The sequence below is a fragment of the Nelumbo lutea genome, chromosome 6 (genome assembly GCF_056320005.1).
Source record: "Nelumbo lutea isolate HS-2025 chromosome 6, American lotus-T2T, whole genome shotgun sequence".
In the NCBI taxonomy this organism is placed as follows: Eukaryota; Viridiplantae; Streptophyta; class Magnoliopsida; order Proteales; family Nelumbonaceae; genus Nelumbo; species Nelumbo lutea.
Window position 1 is genome coordinate 16543330 of NC_142689.1, and position 21772 is coordinate 16565101.

Genomic DNA, 21772 nt, shown 5'->3' on the forward strand with positions numbered 1-21772 from the left:
CAATATTTTGAAAAGGAAGAAGCAGTGGAAGTGATTCAATTAACAATAATACTACTGGATATATGAACTTAAGGAGAAGACACAGTGCAACACCATTCCCATCATCTGAGTGCATATCATAATATGGTATTGGTGGAAGGCAAAATATTCAAACTTGAGGAAGTATCCACGTGGGCAATGTCAAAACTCCTTAGCATCAAAAATTTATTTTGGGGGTTTTGGTGTTATGTTGGGAATTAAGAACTCAGCATATATAATCCACTTCCTCTCTCTACTCTTGAGGCATTTTTATTAGCAAAGTCAACTACAAGAAAAATTAGGGTATCTGATCCAACATTTTACTTTTGGCGATTGGATAATGATCATGTTAGTTTGTAATTTGTCAATATTAACCACCTTTGGTAAATTTACACTTGGCATTTGACAAGAGGAATGATATACAGGAAAGGCTTGTGACCCCTTCACAGTTAACCTACACAAAGGAACAAGCAGATATAGATATCATGAGAGTCATGGATGAGTTTGTAATACCATGAATGTCCCCTAACAATGTGAACTTTCTCTTGGCAACCTTGGACCTGTAACACCAAACCTCAAAAGCCTGTCAGGTATGGGTATTGAATGTACTCGCACCCCAGCCATTCGCTCAAGATTTCTGCCTGGTCCCTCGATGGCAATGCAAGTACGATTGAGACAAATGCTGATTCTAGGCTCTGCCATAATTCACCATCTACCGTAATTGGTGGGATATCTTCACCATTGTTTCCAAAGGAATCAAAGAAAGGTTTTGTCCCCCTTACAAATGGAAGCCATACCTTCACCACCTGAAGCCATTTTTCTGCTAGTAAGATCAAATTGCCATATGCAATTGCCTCTAAAACCTTGGCTGCAACTTCAATAACCATCAACTTCGACTCAAGTATGTCCTCATTTGGGCTTGCATCTTCTACTGCCTTGATGATCTTCTCTGATGATCTCATCCAACTCTGAACAAATTCCTTCATGGATTCCATCTTAGACAAAATACGGCAGGCCCATGCCAGATCTCATAAAAGTGATTGCAGTATCAGTATCTTCCCTGCCCCGTGTACCAACTCCTTGGGCTCACATAACAAAGATTGTACGAGATCATAGAATCTGGTCAATAAATTCTTCATACAACCCTTCACCTCAGATTGTATCTCATCATCAACTGTTAGCAGAGGCACATCATCATCCTCAGTGAACATATACTCAAGCTGCTCTGGGGCTGAACACTTGAGATCATTCATAGATTGAGGAGGTGCCGATGTGGCAAACCGGATAGCAGAGAGAAAAGTTCCTTTGATAGCTATTGGATCAACAGGTTGGAGACGGGAAAGTATTGATTGAGCATCTTCTGAACCCAAGTTTGATATAATTTTTAGAATCTCCTCCTCCTCCTCAGCCTCCTCCCATGGAACTGCTTCAAGGTAATTTACACAGGCACAGAATATCCCTTGGCAACCGAGCTTGTTCGACACTTGAAGAATGCCAATGGCATTCCTAACACCATTCCAGTAGTCAGGAACTAGACCATCTGTAATGACATAGAGAAGGCGTAAGGTACTGACATGATAGTTGAAATCAGAGAGGCGGTCAGCGAAGTACTTGCATTTCTGTACAAGAATTTCTGTGTGACAGTAGAACCACTCATCTCTCCTTCATGGGTCCGCAGCCTCACTATAACATCACTGGTTGAGCGGTTGCCAATTCGTCTTTGGACCTGTACTTCTTTATCCTGCAATAATAATGCAAGTTCCTCACGTGAAACTAGAAAGTAGCTATTGAATAACTAGCATACGGGCAGAATGGTTTAAATGAAAACAGCAGAAATAAAACATAACTTACTTTACAACTGACTTTTTTTTTGGTGCTTTACAACTGACAAATCAAAATACACTTGGGGGACAAAAGACAACCATCTTCCATTTCCTTGCCTCCAAAGTTCAGGAATTAGTGGTTCTCACAAGAACTGAATACATCTGGCCTTCTTAATACTAACAAAGTTGTATATAATGGAATTCCTAAGAACTTTGCCAAAAAGCAGCTCACAAGAAAGAAAACTGAACTTTGTGGGTGGGTGGGAAGCAACGAGTACAAGTGATGAGAGATTTTCCCAATCAAGATGACAAGATCATTGTTGAAATTTCAGAACTCTAATTAAAAAAGGAAAAAAAGAATATGCAGAAGAGTTTTGCTTTTCCATGTGACAAGGAGCTCTAGACTGAAATTTTCCAGTGAACAGAAATGACGGAAATTGTTGAAATGAAATGAGACTATGAGAGTGATTGAGTGAAGGGAATATTCATCCAAGTAATATTTTATTAAAATCATGGGTAGATGGGTCATTTTATGTATCTTTATTTCAAATGATAGAAAGCTTAAAGAAGTGGGGCACCATACGGTTCCCCCCTTCCTTTCTAAAACCTTTCTTCCTTCACTTGTTTTCTCATTTTTTATCATTATATCTCCATTATAGCAAAAAAAGTTCATATCAGAACATTATTGGAGATCCAAATTAATAAAAAAAAGGAGTGGAGCATTACTGTAATTATGGTAATCATGAAATCAAGCATGTAACTTTTTGGTGTGTTGTCCCCTGCATTTGGATCTCAATCTCATATGGGATATCATTTTTCACTATCATTAATGCTGTTCGTTTTATTTTTGTTGTTCATCCAGGAAAAAAAGGTCTCATAATCTGGTCATCTGACATATATAACCCCAACCCCATCTTTTGGTGAAAAGGCAAAGTACTTCAATTGCACAGAACACACCTCTAATTCAGCATTTTTCCCCAAACCCAGTAAACTAGCTCACAATGAATCACTAGATGACTTGTGGTCTCCACACTTCAATTGCACAGAACACACCTCTAATTCAGCACCTGTATACCTCTTCTGACTAAGTTATTTTCTTGTAAGGATTTTATCCAGGACTGCAGACCAGACAAAGAAAGCCAATTTAGGTAGTGCATACCTAACCCAGATCCTATTACTTGGGAAACTAGAGACTTCCTCCCTTGTCGGATTGTTGTAAAAGGATTTAATAGAGAAATCACCTGAATTCTCAAAAATCCACTTCCTTGTCTTTCCATGCTCCATGAATCCTAACATTATATAGTGTTTGTAACAGATTAATTAAAGAATTGACCTCCCAATCATTCAGGTTCCTCCAGAATTGAGGATTCCATACACAACCCCCGTTCTACCTATCCATATAGTCTGCCACTGTTGCATGCTTGTCCATAGCAATCTAAAGAGATCAGGATACCTGTCCTTAAGAGGGTCCATTGCTGCACCATTGATCTCTAGAAAAATACCCTTTGACCAGTGTTTTAAAAGGCATGGGAGGCATATGCACCTCCAGGAAAGGTGCCCCTAAAATGCCCTGAGGCATAAGCCAAAGCATTGATACCTCCAAGGTGTATATGCCTCAAGTGCAAGAGGTGTACACCGCATACACGTTTTTCATGAAGCATGCTAGAGGCATACACCTCATGCACCTCATACAAAAAGACAAAAAAAAAGGGATGAAAGAAAAAAGAAAAGAAAGAGGAGAAAAAAAAGAAAGAAAAAAGAGAAAGAAAGAAAAGAAAAGAAAAGGGAAGCAAAGAGAAGGGGAAAGAAAGTTTCAGCTAGTGTTATGCATCTTCATTCTTTTTAATATAAAAGATTTTTATTAAAAATAAAGAAAAATGAGATCCTCCTGCCTCTTCTTCCTCGTCCCCCCCCCCCATCCCCCTTCTCTTAAGGCTTGCACCTCCTTGTGTTTGGGAGGCCTACACCTCTTACATTCTGAACTACGCTTCACACATCCAGGTTGTGGAACTCCTCATGTCACGCCTCCACATTTTAAAACGTTGCCTTTGACCATTACCAAATTCATACTTTATTTCCTACAAGAAATGTGGGTTAACTTTTTGAATTGCCTTCCAAATTGAACAGCCATAGGAAGATCTTATATTCTCTATCTCCCATTCTCTGCTACTAGAGCCATACTTGGAAATGATTAGCCTTCTCCATAGACTGTTTGGCTGCTCATTGAACCTCCACTGCCACTTTCCTAGCAAGGCAGTATTGACTTCCTTTAGTCTTCTAATCCCCAGGCCCTCTTGAGCTTTGGATATGCAAACTATCTTCCAATTCAACAAATGACATTTGGCTTCCTCCTTACACCTCTTCCACAAGAAGTCTCTCATCTTCTCTTCCAAAACCATAGCTGTTCTCGCTGGGATTGGGAATAAAGACGTGTAATAAAGTGGTAAAGAAGAAAGTACACTTTTTATTAGAGTGACTTTACACTCTTTAGACAAGTATTTTGTCTTCCAAGATGCCAACCTTTTATTAACATTTTCAATGATAGACTCCCAAATAACTTTTGATAAATACACAATAAAACTCAGCACAACAATAGGTTTATGGGCTGCAAGTTGTAAATCATATAAATGGAAAAGAAAGATCTTAATGTTTTGAATTGTTTAAAAAAAAAAAAAAACTTATAATGGATAGGAATTCTAGACATGGCCCAGAAGCTGGGCATTCCATTTTTTTTCCTGATGAGAACAAAAGGAATTATGAATGAAAGTGGGCAAGCGGTGGTTAACCACAACAGTGGACTTCGATTTGGACCTCTTGTAACAGTTCTATATGATTTTATTCATGTCATCCTTCAAAACGTAAAAATTAAAAAAAAAAATGTGGGCAAGTGGGAGGGCTGCCAGAAAGACATGATACAGGAAGAGCTTTGACAAATCAAAATCCCATGTGAATTTTGACAAATACCACTTGATGTCTTTCCAGCATCATAGTCCAAGCCTATTTACAATACTATGAAGAAAAGAACAAGTCCATGCTAACATCAAGAAGCTCAAATGTTTCTTCTATTCATCTTTCCCAACCCCCCGTTTTCGTTCTTTATTTTATACCATCAATTTCTGTTTTACTTGTTCTCTCTGAACAACTGTCACCTCTCAAACAGTGATTTAACCCCAACATTTCTCTTCTATTGTTTTCCCTCTTTTTGCTTCAAATGCAATAATTTTAACAGTTTTATAGAAAACATCATAGCTAGAATCGAGTTAGCATAACCAAATACCCATTTCTACTTTTGTATTTCGAGCCTATAGGAACCCAATGTACTAAAAAGAATAAAACGAATCATCTTAGTCCTTAGGAAAATATCAGTAAAGTGCTTGAAGAACCCTAACCGATTCCAAATCTTGAAGACAATAGAAGCCGTTCAAGTCTTTTAGACATAAATTTCTCACACCCCCCTTCTATTATTCTTCCACATTCATACTTTACTTAACCAGTCGATGGGTTTCAAGACTGTTGATTCAAGTGGTCTATGGAATCCTAATTTGTTAAGGGAATCTTTATTTTATCCCAGAAAGAAAGAACAAACCCTAGATGGCTCGAATCAATCAGACTAGGAGGTCCAGGACAAAAGGGGAAGATCCATAAAGACAAAAAGATGTCGGAATCTTAAACATATGGCGTAATACTTTAACCACAGAAGCAACAGAATCCGAAATAAAATAAAATAAAATACCATACAGGAGAAAGATCGAAAGCATTACCACCATCTCCTTCCTCCTCTTTGTGTTTCAGTCCGCCCACAGTGCAATGTCGATGAGAACAGTAAAGCAGTCTCTCTTGAGCGAGCACGGATCCGCTGCTGCCGTGCCGACTTCAGCAGTAAAACACGGTGCAGAACTCTCGGACTTCGCCTACGCGCGCGCGCGCGCTCTCTCTCTCCTCCAGTACTAGATTGTATCTAAACCGTCCAGATTGAATTTCAGGTTGGGTCAGTAAATGCTAGACCCTAATCTTAAATGTTTTAGGTTAGGTTAGGGTTAATGCATGGGTCATTTTGAATCATTCTAAAATATAAAATAAAATTAAAAAAAATAAAAAATACATGAAAAATATTAAAATTAAAGGTATTAATCTTAAAATTCCAAAAATAAATTAAAAAATCTAAACACTTAACAATTTAAAGAATACACAATAAAGAATAAAGATTAAAGAGTGGAAACTTCTAATAATCTTTACTATTTTTAAAAGTACGACTAATTTCCCTTTTTAGAATTTTCATTAGACAGGTTCTACTCTTACATGTCTATGTATATAGAGGGTATATATGTAATTTAATATTTCACATATATATAATTTAATCTCCCACAACTCCAATTCATAAGCTCGCATCATCTGTCCCTTAGGGACAGAAAATTTTCTATCCCTGCCAACGAGAATCAAACACGTAGCTCTCCTCCCATTGCTTATCAAACTATCGGAGTCCAGACATAACGGCAGTTTGGACTAAAAAAAAAACATGAAATTCAATTAACCCTCTTCTCTTCTTGTCCCCTCTCTCTTCTCTTCTCTTCTCCAAGACCGGATGGGCTACACATTTTGTTGTTTATAACGCGAGCTGAACTTCCATCCACGTTGTAACACGTCTTTCTTTTGGGAAACGTGTAAAGATAACAAGAAGTGGGTTAATACTCCTGTCACTCATTTTTTCGAAACAAAAAAACTGAAAAAAAAAAAAGCATTTTTCGGCAAATCCTCTATATTTTTTGTCCTTTTTGTCTGTGTTTTGGGGATAAAACAATGAAGAGAGCATCTCAATGGGTAGAAAATTAAATGAATTTTGGAATGGCCAGTGGAAGAAAACTTGAAGGACAATGGTAGAAAAGAAGGTTTTTGGCAAGTCCTATACCCTTCATCCTTCAGATGGAAGACATAAATTGATTACTCTCTCTTTCCCCTTCCCCCCCCCCCCTCTCTCTCTAGGTTCTTGGGTGAATGGATTTAAATAGGGTGAAACTTATTTTTTGAATGGGTTTTAGACTTTTAGGGTGAAAGGTTTTGAACAGGGTAAATTTTCATTAATAGTTGCTTGAGCAAGAAACTTCTATGAGATTTTGAACAAGGTAAAACTTCTATGAGATTTCAGAGATCTTCAAACACAACTGAAGCCTTCATGTATAATTTATAGGAGTATAGGGGGCTTATTTTAAGCAAGACAGACAACAAACTATGAGGGATTATGGAATTGGCGTGATATTGTTTAATACGGTCTGATTAATACCGTATAAGAAATTTGAAGCCTCTATTTAATTTTAGAGATATTCAAAGACATTTGAAGCCTCTATGCTCAATTATTAAGGTATAGGGGCTTATTTCGAGAAAGAGGCATAATAAACTATCAAAATTTCTAAGGTTGGCGTCATATCATTTAATATAGTTTAATTAATACCGTATAAGAAATCTATGTGATTTTAGAGACATCAAAGGCATCCAAAGCCTCCATGCTCAAATATTAAGGTATATGAGTTTATTTTGAGTGAGCCATAACAACCATTGTTTGTGGGAAATAGGAATACTCTCTATTTGTCTTTTTTTTGTTCGTGCTGCTGGGAGGAAGATTTTGAACAATAGAGAGGGACCAGCTTCTCAATGGGTAGATAAATAATTGGAGAAACAAATACCTGAGCAATAAAGGAATTCAAGAATGTTGGAAGAGAAGCGTTTCAATAGGTTCTATGTTCTCTCTGTTCATGGAATGGAAGGCATGAACTAGTTGTTTTCTCTCTTTGAGCTTTTGGATGTGGACGGAAGGTTTTGGACAAGGTAAAATTTCTGACTTTTAGGGTGTGGGTTAAAAGATGATTTTTTCTTTCATTTTTGTTTGAAAAAAATAAAAGAAAGAAATAACAAGAGTATTAACCCACCTCCCGTTACTTTTACACGTCTCCCCAAAAGAGCAACGTGTTACAAATTGGATGAAAGTTCAGCTCGTGTTGTAAGTTATAACAACAAAATGTGTAACCCATTCGGTCTCCTCTTCTCCTCCCTCCCACCGCCCCTATATAGTACCGAACCCCCTTATAGTTGTAAGCAGAGAGACCATTGACCATCACCAATTCTCTCTCTCTCTGGTATTTTTCTCACATAATGTTAACGGTTGCTAAATCCATCATCTTAACAAACTTAATATTCCTCTTTATCTGCCCTCTCTGCTTTTCTGACACGAAAAAATAAAAAAAAATAAATAGAGAAAATAATATTTTTCTTAATGATGAATTCAATAGGTTACAACCTATTTATAATAAAGCTAGGGGTACAATCAGAGAACAGGTCGACAATCTAAATTGAGATACAAAAAGGAAAAAAATAAGATACGTACAACTAATTGGAGTAGAACTATATCTCTTAGAATTAAGGAGATAATGATACTAATTTTGATAAAGCTATCTCTACTAGAGATAAAGATAAAATACTAAATCAGATGAAATACGCTAACAACCCCCCTCAAACTCAATGATTAACCCATATGTATAACAAGTGAATAATCTGCAAACGTTGAATGCGTAAATGATTGAATGTTAACAAGTAACGAGTAACCACGCAAGCGTGCCTTCACAATACCAAAGTCTCTTTCTTTCCCAAGGCCTCACTGGTCAAAGCCCATGATCCTACAAGTGTTTGATAATTAATTTTTGGACCGAGTGAGAGTCTTGATAGCTGCTCCGCTAATGGGGTTGCCAAATGTCAATGCAATTAAAAGCTGATCATGCCCGGGCCCTTCAAATCCCCATACCATGCAATTAAAAGCTGTTTCCTGTTTCAACTTTCAAATCCGAGGTTGGCGTTTGGATTCCAAACAATATACGTTTGTTTGAATTTGGATTTCAAATCCCATCCGATTAACGATATATATATGATTTCGATTTGTTTATAATTGGATCCACCTCGATTCCATCTAATCCCATTATAAATATATGATGTCATGCTACTCTATACGAAAATTAATAACTCGACAATATTAATAACTATCATGTTTACCAAAAAAGCCATAGTTATAAGTTTCCTAAAAGATTTCTTTCAACTATTTTATTCGTGATGCACAATAACAAATTATTTCTAGTTTATTTTATTGATTATATATAATATGTATTCTCATTATTTTTAGTTTAAGTTGTTAATGGGTATATAATATATGGCAATCCAATATGGGTTTGTCGATAACATTCATTTCAAATCCAAGTGCATCGATGTAAAATTGAAATAAGTCAACATCAAGATAAATTTAGGATTTAAGGTTTAGGGTTTAGGTTTATTTCATAAATGTTTGGAGGTGTGATAAGACTTGGCCCGCTATCAGGTAGGTAGGTAGGTAGATAGGAGAGTTGGTACTCAACCAATTGGGTTGTTCAAGTATGTATTATAAGAGAATATTATATAATATGAAAACTTTGGGATATTTTATTTCTTAATATGTTTTTTATATATTAAAGATATTTTTCTTACATTCACATAGAAACATAGTTTTCCAACTGCCGTTGACCTGAATGGTCAAATCATTCGGCCCAGAACCGTTTAGGCAACTGATTTTGTTTTACCTCAAATCCAGTTTTTGGATATTTACCATGAGGAGTCGGGGAAAATTTGCAAAAACATGAAACTTTTTGAAAAAAAGGCCCCTTCAAGGTAATAACCTTGTAGAGTAGGGGTAAAGATCCAAAAACTAGATACTGTTGAAAAAAAGGCTCATCATCCTAGTTAATAACCTTGTACAGTCATGGTAAATTGGCGAAAACTGGATATTTTTTGAAAAAATGCCCCTCCTACATAAAAATCATGTAGTGTTAGTGTAAATTTGTGAAAAGTTGATACTTTTTCAAAGAAGGCCCCTCTTATGTATTGCACTAGGTGTCATTTTATACATTTTTGGTTTAGGGTTTAGGGTAAAAGGGCCCCTCCTAAGAAGAGCCTTTATTTATTTTAAGTAAATTTATTTTTCAAATAAATACTATCATCTAAAAAAAATTGAGGAATTCAGAAATTGAACCTTCATTTTTAACAAAGGTATTCCCATTTGTGAAAACTAACACCCAAGAGTACATAAAACGATGTAGTGTCAGTTTCCTCCATCTCTAATGATCCCACCCAACTCTGAACAAATTCCTTCATTGTTTCCATCTTAGACAAATTACGACAGGTCCATGCTAGAATCTAGGAGGGGTTTAGGGGTCGGGTGGAAAAAGTATAAACCATTTGTGTAAACTAGTTTTCTGTATGAAGAATTTATTAACCAAATTCTATGATCTCATACAATCTTTGTTATGTGAGCCCAAGGAGTTGGTACACGGGGCAGGGAAGACATTGATACTCCTACAATCACTTTTATCAGATCTGGCATGGTCCTGCCATCTTTTGTCTAAGATGGAAACAATGAAGGAATTTGTTCAAAGTTGGGTGGGATCATTAGAGAATATACTTTTTGAAACTGGAGGAAACTGACACTACATCGTTTTATGCAATTTTGGGTGTCAGTTTTCACAAATGGGAATATATTTGTTAAAAATAAAGGTTTCATTTCCAAATCCTCGAATTTTTTTTTAGATAATAATATTTATTTGAAAAATAAATTTACTTAAAATAAATAAAAGCTCCTGTAAGAGGGGCCTTTTTACCCTAAACCCTAAACCAAAAAGATATAAACTAACACCCAGTGCAATACATAGGAGGGGCCTTTTTTGAAAAGTATCATGTTTTCACAAATTTATACTAACATTACATGGTTTTTATATAGGAGGGGCATTTTTTCAAAAAGTATCCAAATTTCGCCAATTTACCCTGACTCTACAAGGTTTTTACCTAGGACGATACTTTTTTCAACAGTGTCCAATTTTTGGATCTTTATCCCTTCTCTACAAGGTTATTACCTTGGAGGGGCCTTTTTTCAAAAAGCTTACTGTTTTTTGCAAATTTTCCCTGACTCCTCATGGTAAATATCCAAAAACTGGGTTTGGGGTAAAACAGAATTAGTTGCCTAGACGGTTCTCGAGTCGAATGGTCTGACCATTCGGGTCAACGGTAGTTGGAAAACTATGTTTCTATGTGAATGTATGAAAAATATCTTTAATATATAAAAACATATTAAAAAATAAATCATCCCAAAATTTTCATATTATATAATATTCTCATATAATACATACTAAAACAACCCATTGGTTGACTGCCATCTCTCTCTCTCTCCTACCTACCTACCTACCTGATATCTGGCCAACTCTTGTCACACCTCCAAACATTTGTGAAAAGTCGCATTTGTGAAAGCTGGACATTTGTGAAATAAGCTTAAACCCTAAACCCTAAATTTACTTTGGTGGTAGCTTATTTCAATTTTACATCGATGCATTTGGATTTGAAAAGAATGTTATCTATAAATTAGACCTAGAGTGGATTGCCATATATTTTATACCCATTAGGGCTGTTCATAAGAAGGCCCAACTCGACCAAACTGACCAACCCAACCCGAGTCGGTCGGGTTTTCATTAGCATGGGTTGGTTTCGGGTTGTTTAAATTCCTAAACCAATGATTCAAGTCAGTTTCGGTTTTCACACAAGAAACCCCCAAAATAATTTTTTGATGCTAAGGAGTTTTGACATTGCCCACATGGATACTTCCTCAAGTTTGAATATTTGTCTTCCACCAATACCATATTATGATATGCATTCAGATGATGGGAATGGTGTTGCACTGTGTCTTCTCCTTAAGTTCATATATCCAGTAGTACTATTGCTAATTGAGTCACTTCCACTGCCTCCTCCTTTTCAAAATCTTGGCTTTGTGATAGCAAACCCCACTGTCGCCTTGGTTATATTATTGAACTATTAATAACATCTCCCATTAACAAACTCAGCAATTGTAGTATACCATTTTCACATTCAGTTAAGTTGCCTTCGGAGTCAGATTCGAACTATTTGAACTGGTTTCTGCCAAGATCTCCAACAAGACAACAAGGGATTTGGAAGATCTAGGGCTCTAACAACCTACAAGCGTAGAAAACGTCAGAGACCCGGATTAGAATGGAATCTCTATCACTCAAGTCAGACAAGGAACAGAAGAGTAGAGAGACGCCGATCTTTGATAGGGCAATTGTGAAGTAAATAATACATTGGGTGGTGTGCCCTTATATGGGGAGCGCGGGGGAGTGCTGCAGGAAGAGCTAGGCTTCCTTATTCATATTGGTTTACTTATTGGGCTTGATTTCCTTTCAGCCGAATGTTCTGACACCAAACTTCCTCCCAGTCAAAAGCAAAGTGAAAAAATTGCTAACAAGAAAGAATAGGGAGGAAGTTTGGTATCAAAACGTTCGGCTGAAAGGAAATCAAGCCCAATAAGTAAACCAATCTGAATAAAGAAGCCCAACTCTTCTGCAACACTCCCCCGTGCACCCCATATAAAGGCACTCCACCCAATGTATTATTCACTTCACAATTAACCCATCAAAGATCGGCGTCTCTCTACTCTTCTGTTCCTTGTCTGAGTCGAGTGATAGAGATTTCACCCTAATCCGGGTCTCTAACGTTTTCTGTGCTTGTACGTTGCTAGAGCCCCAGATCCTCCAAATCCCTTGTTGTCTTGTTGGAGATCTTGGCAGCAACAAGTGCAATTCTTGATGTAGCAAATAGTTCGAATCTAACTCCAAAGGCAACTTGACTGAATGTGGAAATGGTATACTGCAATTGCTGAGTTTGTTAATGGGAGATGTTGTTAATAGTTCACTAATCTAACCCACATCAATTCAAGCCGAGTTGGTGAGGACGCAAGTCCGACTCAACCAGTTAGGAACTGGAATTACCACTTACAAATGAGGTTGATTTAAGAGATGGAAAGGCAATTAACCAAGGCGACAATATCGGAGGAAGAGATGAGAATCGTCCCTAAACCAATGGTGTTTGGAGACTAGGGATTTGGATTATAGTAACAAAAGTGGGGTTTGCTATCACAAAGCCAAGATTTTGAAAAGAAAGAGGCAGTGGAATTGAAGCAATAGTACTACTGGATATATGAACTTAAGGAAAAGAGACAGTGCACACCATTCCCATCATCTGAATGCATATCAAAATATGGTATTGGTGGAAGGCAAATATTTAAACTTGAGGAAGTATCCACGTGAGCAATGTCAAAACTCCTTAGCATCAAAAAATTATTTTGGGGGTTTTGGTGTAAGGTTGGGAATTAGGAACTCAGCCTATATAATCCACTTCCTCTCCCTACTCTAAATGCATTTTTATCACAAAGTCAGCCCCAAGAAAAATTAGGATATCTGATCCAACAGTTTACTTTTGGCGTTTGGATAATGATCATGTTAATTTGTAATTTGTCAATATTAACCACCTTTGATAAATTTACACTTGGCATTTGACAAAAGGAATGATTTACAGGAAAGGCTTGTGACCCTCTTCACAGTTAATCTACACAAAGGAACAAGCAGATATAGATATCATGATAGAGTCATGGATGAGTTTGTAATACCATGAATGTCCCCCAACAATGTGAACCTTCTCTTGGCAACCTTGGACCTGTAACACCATACCTCAAAAGCCTCTGTCAGGTCAGGGTATTGAATGTACTCGCACCCCAGCCATTCGCTCAAGATTTCTGCCTGGTCCCCCGATGGCAATGCAAGTATGATTGAGACAAATGCTGATTCTAGGCTCTGCCATAATTCACCATCTACCGTAATTGGTGGGATATCTTCACCATTGTTTCCAATGGAATCAAATAAAGGTTTTGTCCCCCTTACAAATGGAAGCCATACCTTCACCACCTGAAGCCGCTTTGCTGCTGGTAAGATCACATTGCCATATGCAATTGCCTCTAAAACTTTAACTGCAACTTCAATAACCTTCAACTTGGTCTCAAGTATGTCCTCATTTGGGCTTGCATCTTCTATTGCCTTTATGATCTTCTCTGATGATCCCACCCAACTCTGAACAAATTCCATCATTGATTCCATCTTAGACAAAATACGGCAGGCCCATGCCAGATCTGATAAAAGTGATTGCAGTATCAGTATCTTCCCTGCCCCATGTACCAACTCCTTGGGCTCACATAACAAAGATTGTACGAGATCATAGAATCTGGTCAATAAATTCTTCATACAACCCTTCACCTCAGATTGTATCTCATCATCAACTGTTAGCAGAGGCACATCATCATCTTCAGTGAGCATATACTCAAGCTGCTCTTGGGCTGAACACTTGAGATCATTCATAGATTGAGGAGGTGACGATGTGGCAAACCGGATAGCAGAGAGAAAAATTCCTCTGATAGCTATTGGATCAACAGGTTGGAGACGGGCAAGTATTGATTGAGCATCTTCTGAACCCAAGTTTGGTATACTTTTTAGAATCTCCTCCTCCTCAGCCTCCTCCCATGGAACTGCTTCAAGGTAGTTTACACAGGCACGGAATATCTCTTGGCAACAGAGCTTGATCGACACTTGAAGAATGCCAATGGCATTCCTAACACCATTCCAGTAGTCAGGAACTAGACCATCTGTAATGACATAGAGAAGGCGTAAGGTACTGACATGATAGTTGAAATCAGATTCTTGACAGTACACCTCAACACAGTTACGAGAGTCCAGGATCTGGCATGTGGGCCAATTCTCAGAGAGGCGGTCAGCGAAGTACTTGCATTTCTGTACAAGAATTTCTGTGTGACAGTAGAACCACTCATCTCTACCTTCATGGGTCCGCAGCCTCACTACAACATCACTGGTTGAGCGGTCGCCAATTCGTCTTTGGACCTGTACTTCTTTATCCTGCAATAATAATGCAAGTTCCTCACGTGAAACTAGAAAGTAGCTATTGAATAACTAGCATACAGGCAGAATGGTTTAAATGAAAACAGCAGAAATAAAAGGTAACTACTTTACAATTGACTTTTTTTTTGGTGCTTTACAACTGACAAATCAAAATACACTTGGGGGGCAAAAAGACAACCATCTTCCATTTCCTTGCCTCCAAAGTTCAGGAATTAGTGGTTCTCACAAGAACTGAATACATCTGGCCTCGTTAATACTAACAAAGTTGTATATAATGGTATTCCTAAGAACTTTGCCAAAAGGCAGCTCACAAGGAAGAAAACTGAACGTTTTTTTTTTTGTAGGTGGGTGGGAAGCAACAAGTACCGGTGATGAGAGATTTTCCCAATCAAGATGACAAGATCATTGTTGAAATTTCAGAACTCTAATTAAAAAAGGAAAAAAAGAATATGCAGAAGAGTTTTGCTTTCAAATGTGGCAAAGAGCTCAAGACTGAAATTTTCCAGTGAACAGAAATGATGGAAATTGTTGAAATGAAATGAGACTATGAGAGTGATTGAGTGAAGGGAATATTCATCCATGTAATATTTTATTAAAATCATGGGTAGATGGGTCATTTTATGTATCTTTATTTCAAATGATAGAAAGCTTAAAGAAGTGGGGCACCATATGGTTCCCCTCTTCGTTTCCAAAACCTTTCTTCCTTCACTTGTTTTCTCATCTTTTATCATTAGTCCATTATAGCAATAAAAGTTCATATCAGAAAATTATTGGAGAACCAAATTAATAAATAAAAGGAGTGGAGCATTACTGTAATTACAGGCCAGTTGCTCCTTTGCCTTGAGAAGTTTGATGTTCTTCTCTTGATTAATGAAATAGTTTCAGTTGTTGCTTATCAAAAATGAACTACGTGATTGAGATCCAAATCAGTTTTCCATTAGAAGCTCATTGCGCAAAAGGTTCAGACCTAATATCACAACCATCACTTTATACTGTATGCATTTGGGCAGTAGAATAGCTCTACAACATGTAAGAATGTATAATAAGTGAATAACTGTTCTTAAATCAAACAGTCAGACCATGCGGCTTTTGTAGGCATTTCCTAGATGGGACCCATCAACATATTTAAGTTCTGAGGTCCAGATGGCCAGATCACAATTCTAGGTCCTACCCACACTTTGAAATTCAAATGCCAACACAAACACAGATATAAACACAAATTAGCATACGGTAGCAAGTGCCCATCTAAGTGGACATTCAAAGTTAGCATATGGTAGCAAGTGCCCATCTCATATGGGATACCATTTTTCACTGTCATTAATGCTGTTCTTTTTATTTTTGTTGTTCATCCAGGAAAAAAAGGTCTCATAATCTGGTCATCTGACATATATAACCCCAACCTCATCTTTTTGTGAAAAAGGGGAAGTATTTCAATTAATCCTTTACCTTTTTTTAAAAAAAAAGTATTTCAATTAATCCTGCAATAAATTTGATCTGATATAACCTTAAGTAGATCAGTAGATGACTTCTTGTCTCCACATTTCTATTGCACAGAACACCTCTCATTCAGCATTTTTCCCCAAACCCAGTAAACTAGCTCACAATGAATCAGTAGATGACTTGTGATCTCCACACTTCTATTGCACAGAACACACCTCTAATTCAGCACCTGTATACCTCTTCTGACTAAGTTATTTTCTTGTAAGCATTTTATCCAGGACTGCAGACCAGACAAAGAAAGCCAATTTAGGTGGTGCATACCTAATCCAGATCCTATTACTTGGGAAATTAGAGACTTTCTCCCTTGTCGGATTGTTGTAAAAGGATTTAATAGAGAAATCACCTGAATTCTCAAAAATCCACTTCCTTTTGTCTTTCCATGCTCCATGAATCCTAACATTATATAGTGTTTGTACCAGATTAATTAAAGAATTGACCTCCCAATCATTCAGGTTCCTCCAGAATTGAGGATTCCATACACAACCCCCATTCTACCTATCCATATAGTCTGCCACTGTTGCATGCTTGTCCATAGCAATCTCAAAGAGATCAGGATACCTGCCCTTAAGAGGGTCTATTGCTACACCATTGATCTCTAGAAAAATACCCTTTGACCAGTGTTTTAAAAGGCATGGGAGGCATATGCACCTCCAGGAAGGGCGCCCCTAAAATGCCCTGAGGCATAAGCCAAAGCATTGATACCTACAAGGTCTACATGCCTCAAGTGCAAGAGGTGTACACCTCATATGCCTTTTTCATGAAGCATGCTAGAGGCATACGCCTCTTGCACCTCATACAAAAAGACAAAAAAATACGAAAGAAAAAAGAAAAGAAAGAGAAGAGAAAGAAAAAGAAAGAAAAAAGAGAAAGAAATAAAAGAAAAGGGAAGCAAAGAGAAGGGGAAAGAAAGTTTCAGCTAGTGTTATGCATCTTCATTCTTCTTAATATAAAGTATTTTTATTAAAAATAAAGAAAAATGAGATCCTCCTTCCTCTTCTTCCTCGTTCCCATCCCCCTTCTTGTGTTTGGGAGGCTTACACCTCTTACATTCTGGACTACGCCTCACACATCCAGGTAGTGGAACTCCTCATGTCACGCCTCCACGTTTTAAAACGTTGCCTTTGACCATTACCAATTTCATACTTTATTTCATACAAGAAATGTGGGTGATTTTTTGAATTGTCTTCCAAATTGAACAGCCACAGGAAGATCTTATATTCTCTATCTCCCACTCTCAGCTACTAGAGCCATACTTGGAAATGATTAGCCTTCTCCATAGACTGTTTGGCTGCTCATTGAACCTCCAATAGCCACTTTCCTAGCAAGGCAGTATCGACTTCCTTTAGTCTTCTAATCCCCAGGCCCTCTTGAGCTTTGGATATGCAAACTATCTTCCAATTCAACAAATGACATTTGGCTTCCTCCTTATACCTCTTCCACAAGAAGTCTCTCATCTTCTCTTCGAAAACCATGTCTTTTCTCGCTGGGATTGGGAATAAAGACATATAGTAAAGTGGTAAAGAAGAAAGAACACTTTTTATTAGAGTGACTTTACTCCCTTTAGACAAGTATTTTGTCTTCCAAGATGCCAACCTTTTATTAACATTTTCAATGATAGACTCCCAAATAACTTTTGATAAATACACGATAAAACTCAGCACAACCGTAGGTTTATGGGCTGCAAGTGGTAAATCATATAAATGGAAAGAAAGATCTTAATGCTTTGAATTGTTTAAAAAGAAAAAAACTTATAATGGATAGGAATTCTAGACAAGGCTCAGAAGCTGGGCATTCTATTTTTTTTCCTGATGAGGCCAAAAGGAATTGAGGTTATGAATGAAAGTGGGCAAGTGGTGGTTAACCACAACAGTGGACTTTGATTTGGACCTCTTGTAACAATTCTCTATGATTTTATTCATGTCATCCTTCAAAACATAAAAGTTAAAAAAGAAAATGTGGACAAGTGGGAGGGCTTCCAGAAAGACATGATACAGGAAGAGCTTTGACAAATCAAAATCCCATGTGAACTTTGACAAATACCACTTGATGTCTTTCCAGCATCATAGCCGAAGCCTATTTACAATACTATGAAGAAAAGAACAAGTCCATGCTAACATCAAGAAGCTCAAATGTTTCTGCTATTCATCTTTCCCAACCCCCCGTTTTCGTTCTTTATTTTATACCATCAATTTCTGTTTTACTTGTTCTCTCTGAACAACTGTCACCTCTCAAACAGTGATTTAACCCCAACATTTCTCTTCTATTGTTTTCCCTCTTTTTGCTTCAAATGCAATAATTTTAACAGTTTTATAGAAAACATCATAGCTAGAATCGAGTTAGCATAACCAAATACCCATTTCTACTTTTGTATTTCGAGCCTATAGGAACCCAATGTACTAAAAAGAATAAAACGAATCATCTTAGTCTTTAGGAAAATATCAGTAAAGTAAAGTGCTTGAAGAACCATAACCGATTCCAAATCTTGAAGACAATAGAAGCCGCTCAAGTCTTTTAGACATAAATTTCTCACACCCCCTTCTATTATTCTTCCACATTCATACTTTACTTAACCAGTCGATGGGTTTTAAGACTGTTGATTCAAGTGGGCTATGGAATCCTAATTTTTTAAGGGAATCTTTATTTTATCCCAGAAAGAAAGAACAAACCCTAGATGGCTCGAATCAATCAGACCAGGAGTCCAGGACAAAAGGGGAAGATCCATAAAGAAATAAAGATGTCGGAATCTTACATATGGCGTAATACTTCAACCACAGAAGCAACAGAATCCGAAATAAAATAAAACAAAATACCACACAGGAGAAAGATCGAAAGCATTACCACCATCTCCTTCCTCCTCTCTGTGTTTCAGTCCGCCCACAGTGCAATGTCGTTGAGAACAGTTAAGCAGTCTCTCGGACTACGCCTGCTCGCAAGCGCGCTTTCTTTCTCTCTCTCTCTCTCTCTCTCTCCCTCTCTCCTCCATTACTAGATTGTATCTAAACCGTCCAGAGTTGTCTGTGGGGTAACAACGACTGTCGACCAATACCACAGCTGGATCTGGGTTCATTATAATTTGCCGCGTGTATAATATATATGGAGGGAGAGTACATCCACATCTCGGATCCCACGGTTAGACTTGGCAATTGGATTGGCCGGCTGTGGTTCGGGTTGGATCAAAATACTTCGGGTTGATTTCAGTCCGATTGAAGTTCAGGTTGGGTCAGGTCAGTAAATGCTAGACGTTAATCCTAAATGTTTGGGTTAAGGTTGATCTATGGGTTATTTTGAGTCATCCTAAAATATAAATAAAATTAAAAAAATAAAAAATATATGAAAAATATTAAAATTAAAGGAATTAATCTTAAAATTTTAAAAATAAAATAAAAAATTAAGCATTTAACAATTTAAAGACTACATAATAAAAAGTAAAGATTAAAGAGTAGAAACTTCCAATAATCTATATTATTTCTAAAAATAGGAATAGTTTACCTACATGTCTATGTATATAGAGGGTATATATGTAATTTAATCTCTCACATATATATATATATATATATATATATATATATAATTTAATCTCCCACAACTCCAGTTCACAAGCTTGCATCATCTGTTTCCTAGGGACAGAAAATTTTCTATCCCAACCAACGAGAATCAAACACGTTGCTCTCCTCCCATTACATATCAAACTAACGGCAGTCTGGACTCAAAAAAGTACATAAAATTCAATTAACCCTCTTCTTTTCTTATTCCCTCTCTCTTCTCTTCTCCGAGACCAGATGGGCTACACATTTTGTTGTTGTTATAATACGAGCTGAACTTCCATCCATGTTGTAACACGTCTCTCTTTTTGGAAACGTGTAATGGTAACAAGAGGTGGGTTAACATTCCTGTTACTCGTTTTTTTTCAAACAAAAAAACTGAAAAAAGCATTTTTCGACAAATCCTCTGTATATTTTGTCCTTTCTGTCTGTGTTTTGGGGATAAAGAAATGAAGAGAGCATCTAAATGGGTAGAAAATTAAATGAACTTTGGAGTGGGCAATGGAAGAAAACTTGAAGGATAGTGGTAGAAAAGAAGGTTTTTGGCAAGTCTTATACCCTTTATTATTATTCAGATGGAAGAGATGGACTGATTACTCTCTCTCTCTCTCTCTCTAGGTTCTTGGGTGAATGGATTTAAATAGGGTGAAACTTATTTTTTGAATGGATTTTAGACTTTTAGGATGAAAGGTTTTGAACAGGGTAAAATTTCATAAATAGTTGCTTGAGCAAGAAACTTCTATGCGATTTTGAACAGGGTAAAACTTCTATGAGATTTCAGAGAAAGAGGCATAATAGACTATCAAACTTTACAAGGTTGGTGTCATATTGTTTAATATAGTCTAATTAATATCGTATAAGAAATTTATGTGATTTAGAGACGTCAAAGGCATCCAAAGCCTCCATGCTCAAATATTAAGGTATACGAGTTTATTTTGAGTGAGCCATCCAAAGCCGCAACTCAAACATCATCCAGGACAATCAGCTGGGCCGACTTCCTTACCACCTCGAATGGAACAACGGCACTTCCTTCTACTATACCTCAAACTCTTTCAAGGTGTGCAAGACTCAACATTTTGAAGTGGGGATCTCTAAACCCAACTAGCTAGATGGTGCAAACCACCTTTGCAATGCTTGGGAGAAGGTTGATTTCATTTGGTAGTATGAGGACGTTGTCACCAAGAGGGTTGGCCATTGTCTTTTCTACACAGGGTGGTTCTCTATAGGAAGATCCGTTCATGTTACGATTTCCGAGGAGGGAGCAGTACTCAAGGATGAAAAATGGCAAGCCCCTGTATATAGTTTTTAGGAGGAAGAAAACCAACTACAGTCCATATTTGTTGGCACTTGGCAACTCTCAAGAGGGTTTGATGAAAGAATGAATTTTGAAAAGTTCAGTGTAGTGGCATTGACTAAAATGGTGTCAAAACACGGATCGTAGTTGGAACTACGTCTTTCACAAGTTTTGGAACTGCCATTTGTGTTGGGCTTTGTGAAGTCGGATGTGGTGAGCAAAGAAAAAGAGAATAGGGGGTGAGCAAGCAAAGTTAGACAGAATCGAATATTTGCTTCCATGGCTTCTATTCTTTCAATTTCTTCCATTTGGAGTCCATAGGTCGTGGCATCGATACTAGGTTTTGAGGGTGCTGTTCCAAACTTTCATCCGAACCCTAAAATTCCATGGTTTGATCTAATTTCCCTTTTCTTTTTTATTGGTTCAAATTATTGTGAGCTTGGAGTCGTTTTCATCAAGATTGCAAATCTCGGAACTATCTTTCTACGACTTTTCAGGATCCCGAATGCGGCAGTAGAACTTTATGGTTCTTTCTTACCTAAATTGTAGATACAGTTTGTTCACTTTGTTGTAAAATTCAGAATTGGGGTGCCATACATGGTTTCAAACCCCACTCCATAGTCACGATTTTGCTATTAGAGAGAAGTAAGCTTCATTAAATACATTGCACAATTTCCACAGTCCAAGCCTTTCAAAAATTTCCAACATTTGATTCTCATGTTGACAACTTACTCCTTTACTTTTGATGTTGCTATCCGTATGAGTCTTGATAGAGTCCCTAGG

General features: G+C 37.3%; 1 protein-coding gene and 1 pseudogene across 2 annotated transcripts; both read right to left on the reverse strand.

Moving 5' to 3' along the window:
- Positions 1 to 397: 397 nt before the first annotated feature.
- On the reverse strand, positions 398 to 3314 carry LOC148847605 (BTB/POZ domain-containing protein At3g05675 pseudogene; annotated as a pseudogene).
- Positions 3315 to 13219: 9905 nt separating this feature from the next.
- Positions 13220 to 19218, reverse strand: LOC148847606 (BTB/POZ domain-containing protein At3g05675-like). Of its 2 annotated transcripts, XM_088948124.1 has the most exons (3): positions 18992 to 19130; positions 14572 to 14650; positions 13220 to 14382 (listed from the first exon to the last, which is right to left on the reverse strand). In XM_088948124.1, exons 1-3 carry the CDS (start codon positions 18995 to 18997, stop codon positions 13325 to 13327), a joined length of 1143 nt encoding a protein of 380 aa, XP_088804250.1. In that variant the 5' UTR covers positions 18998 to 19130; the 3' UTR covers positions 13220 to 13324. The 2 variants fall into 2 exon arrangements, with proteins under 2 accessions (XP_088804250.1, XP_088804249.1); XM_088948123.1 differs by having other exon boundaries at positions 13220 to 14650; positions 18992 to 19218.
- Between the last annotated feature and the right edge of the window lie 2554 nt (positions 19219 to 21772).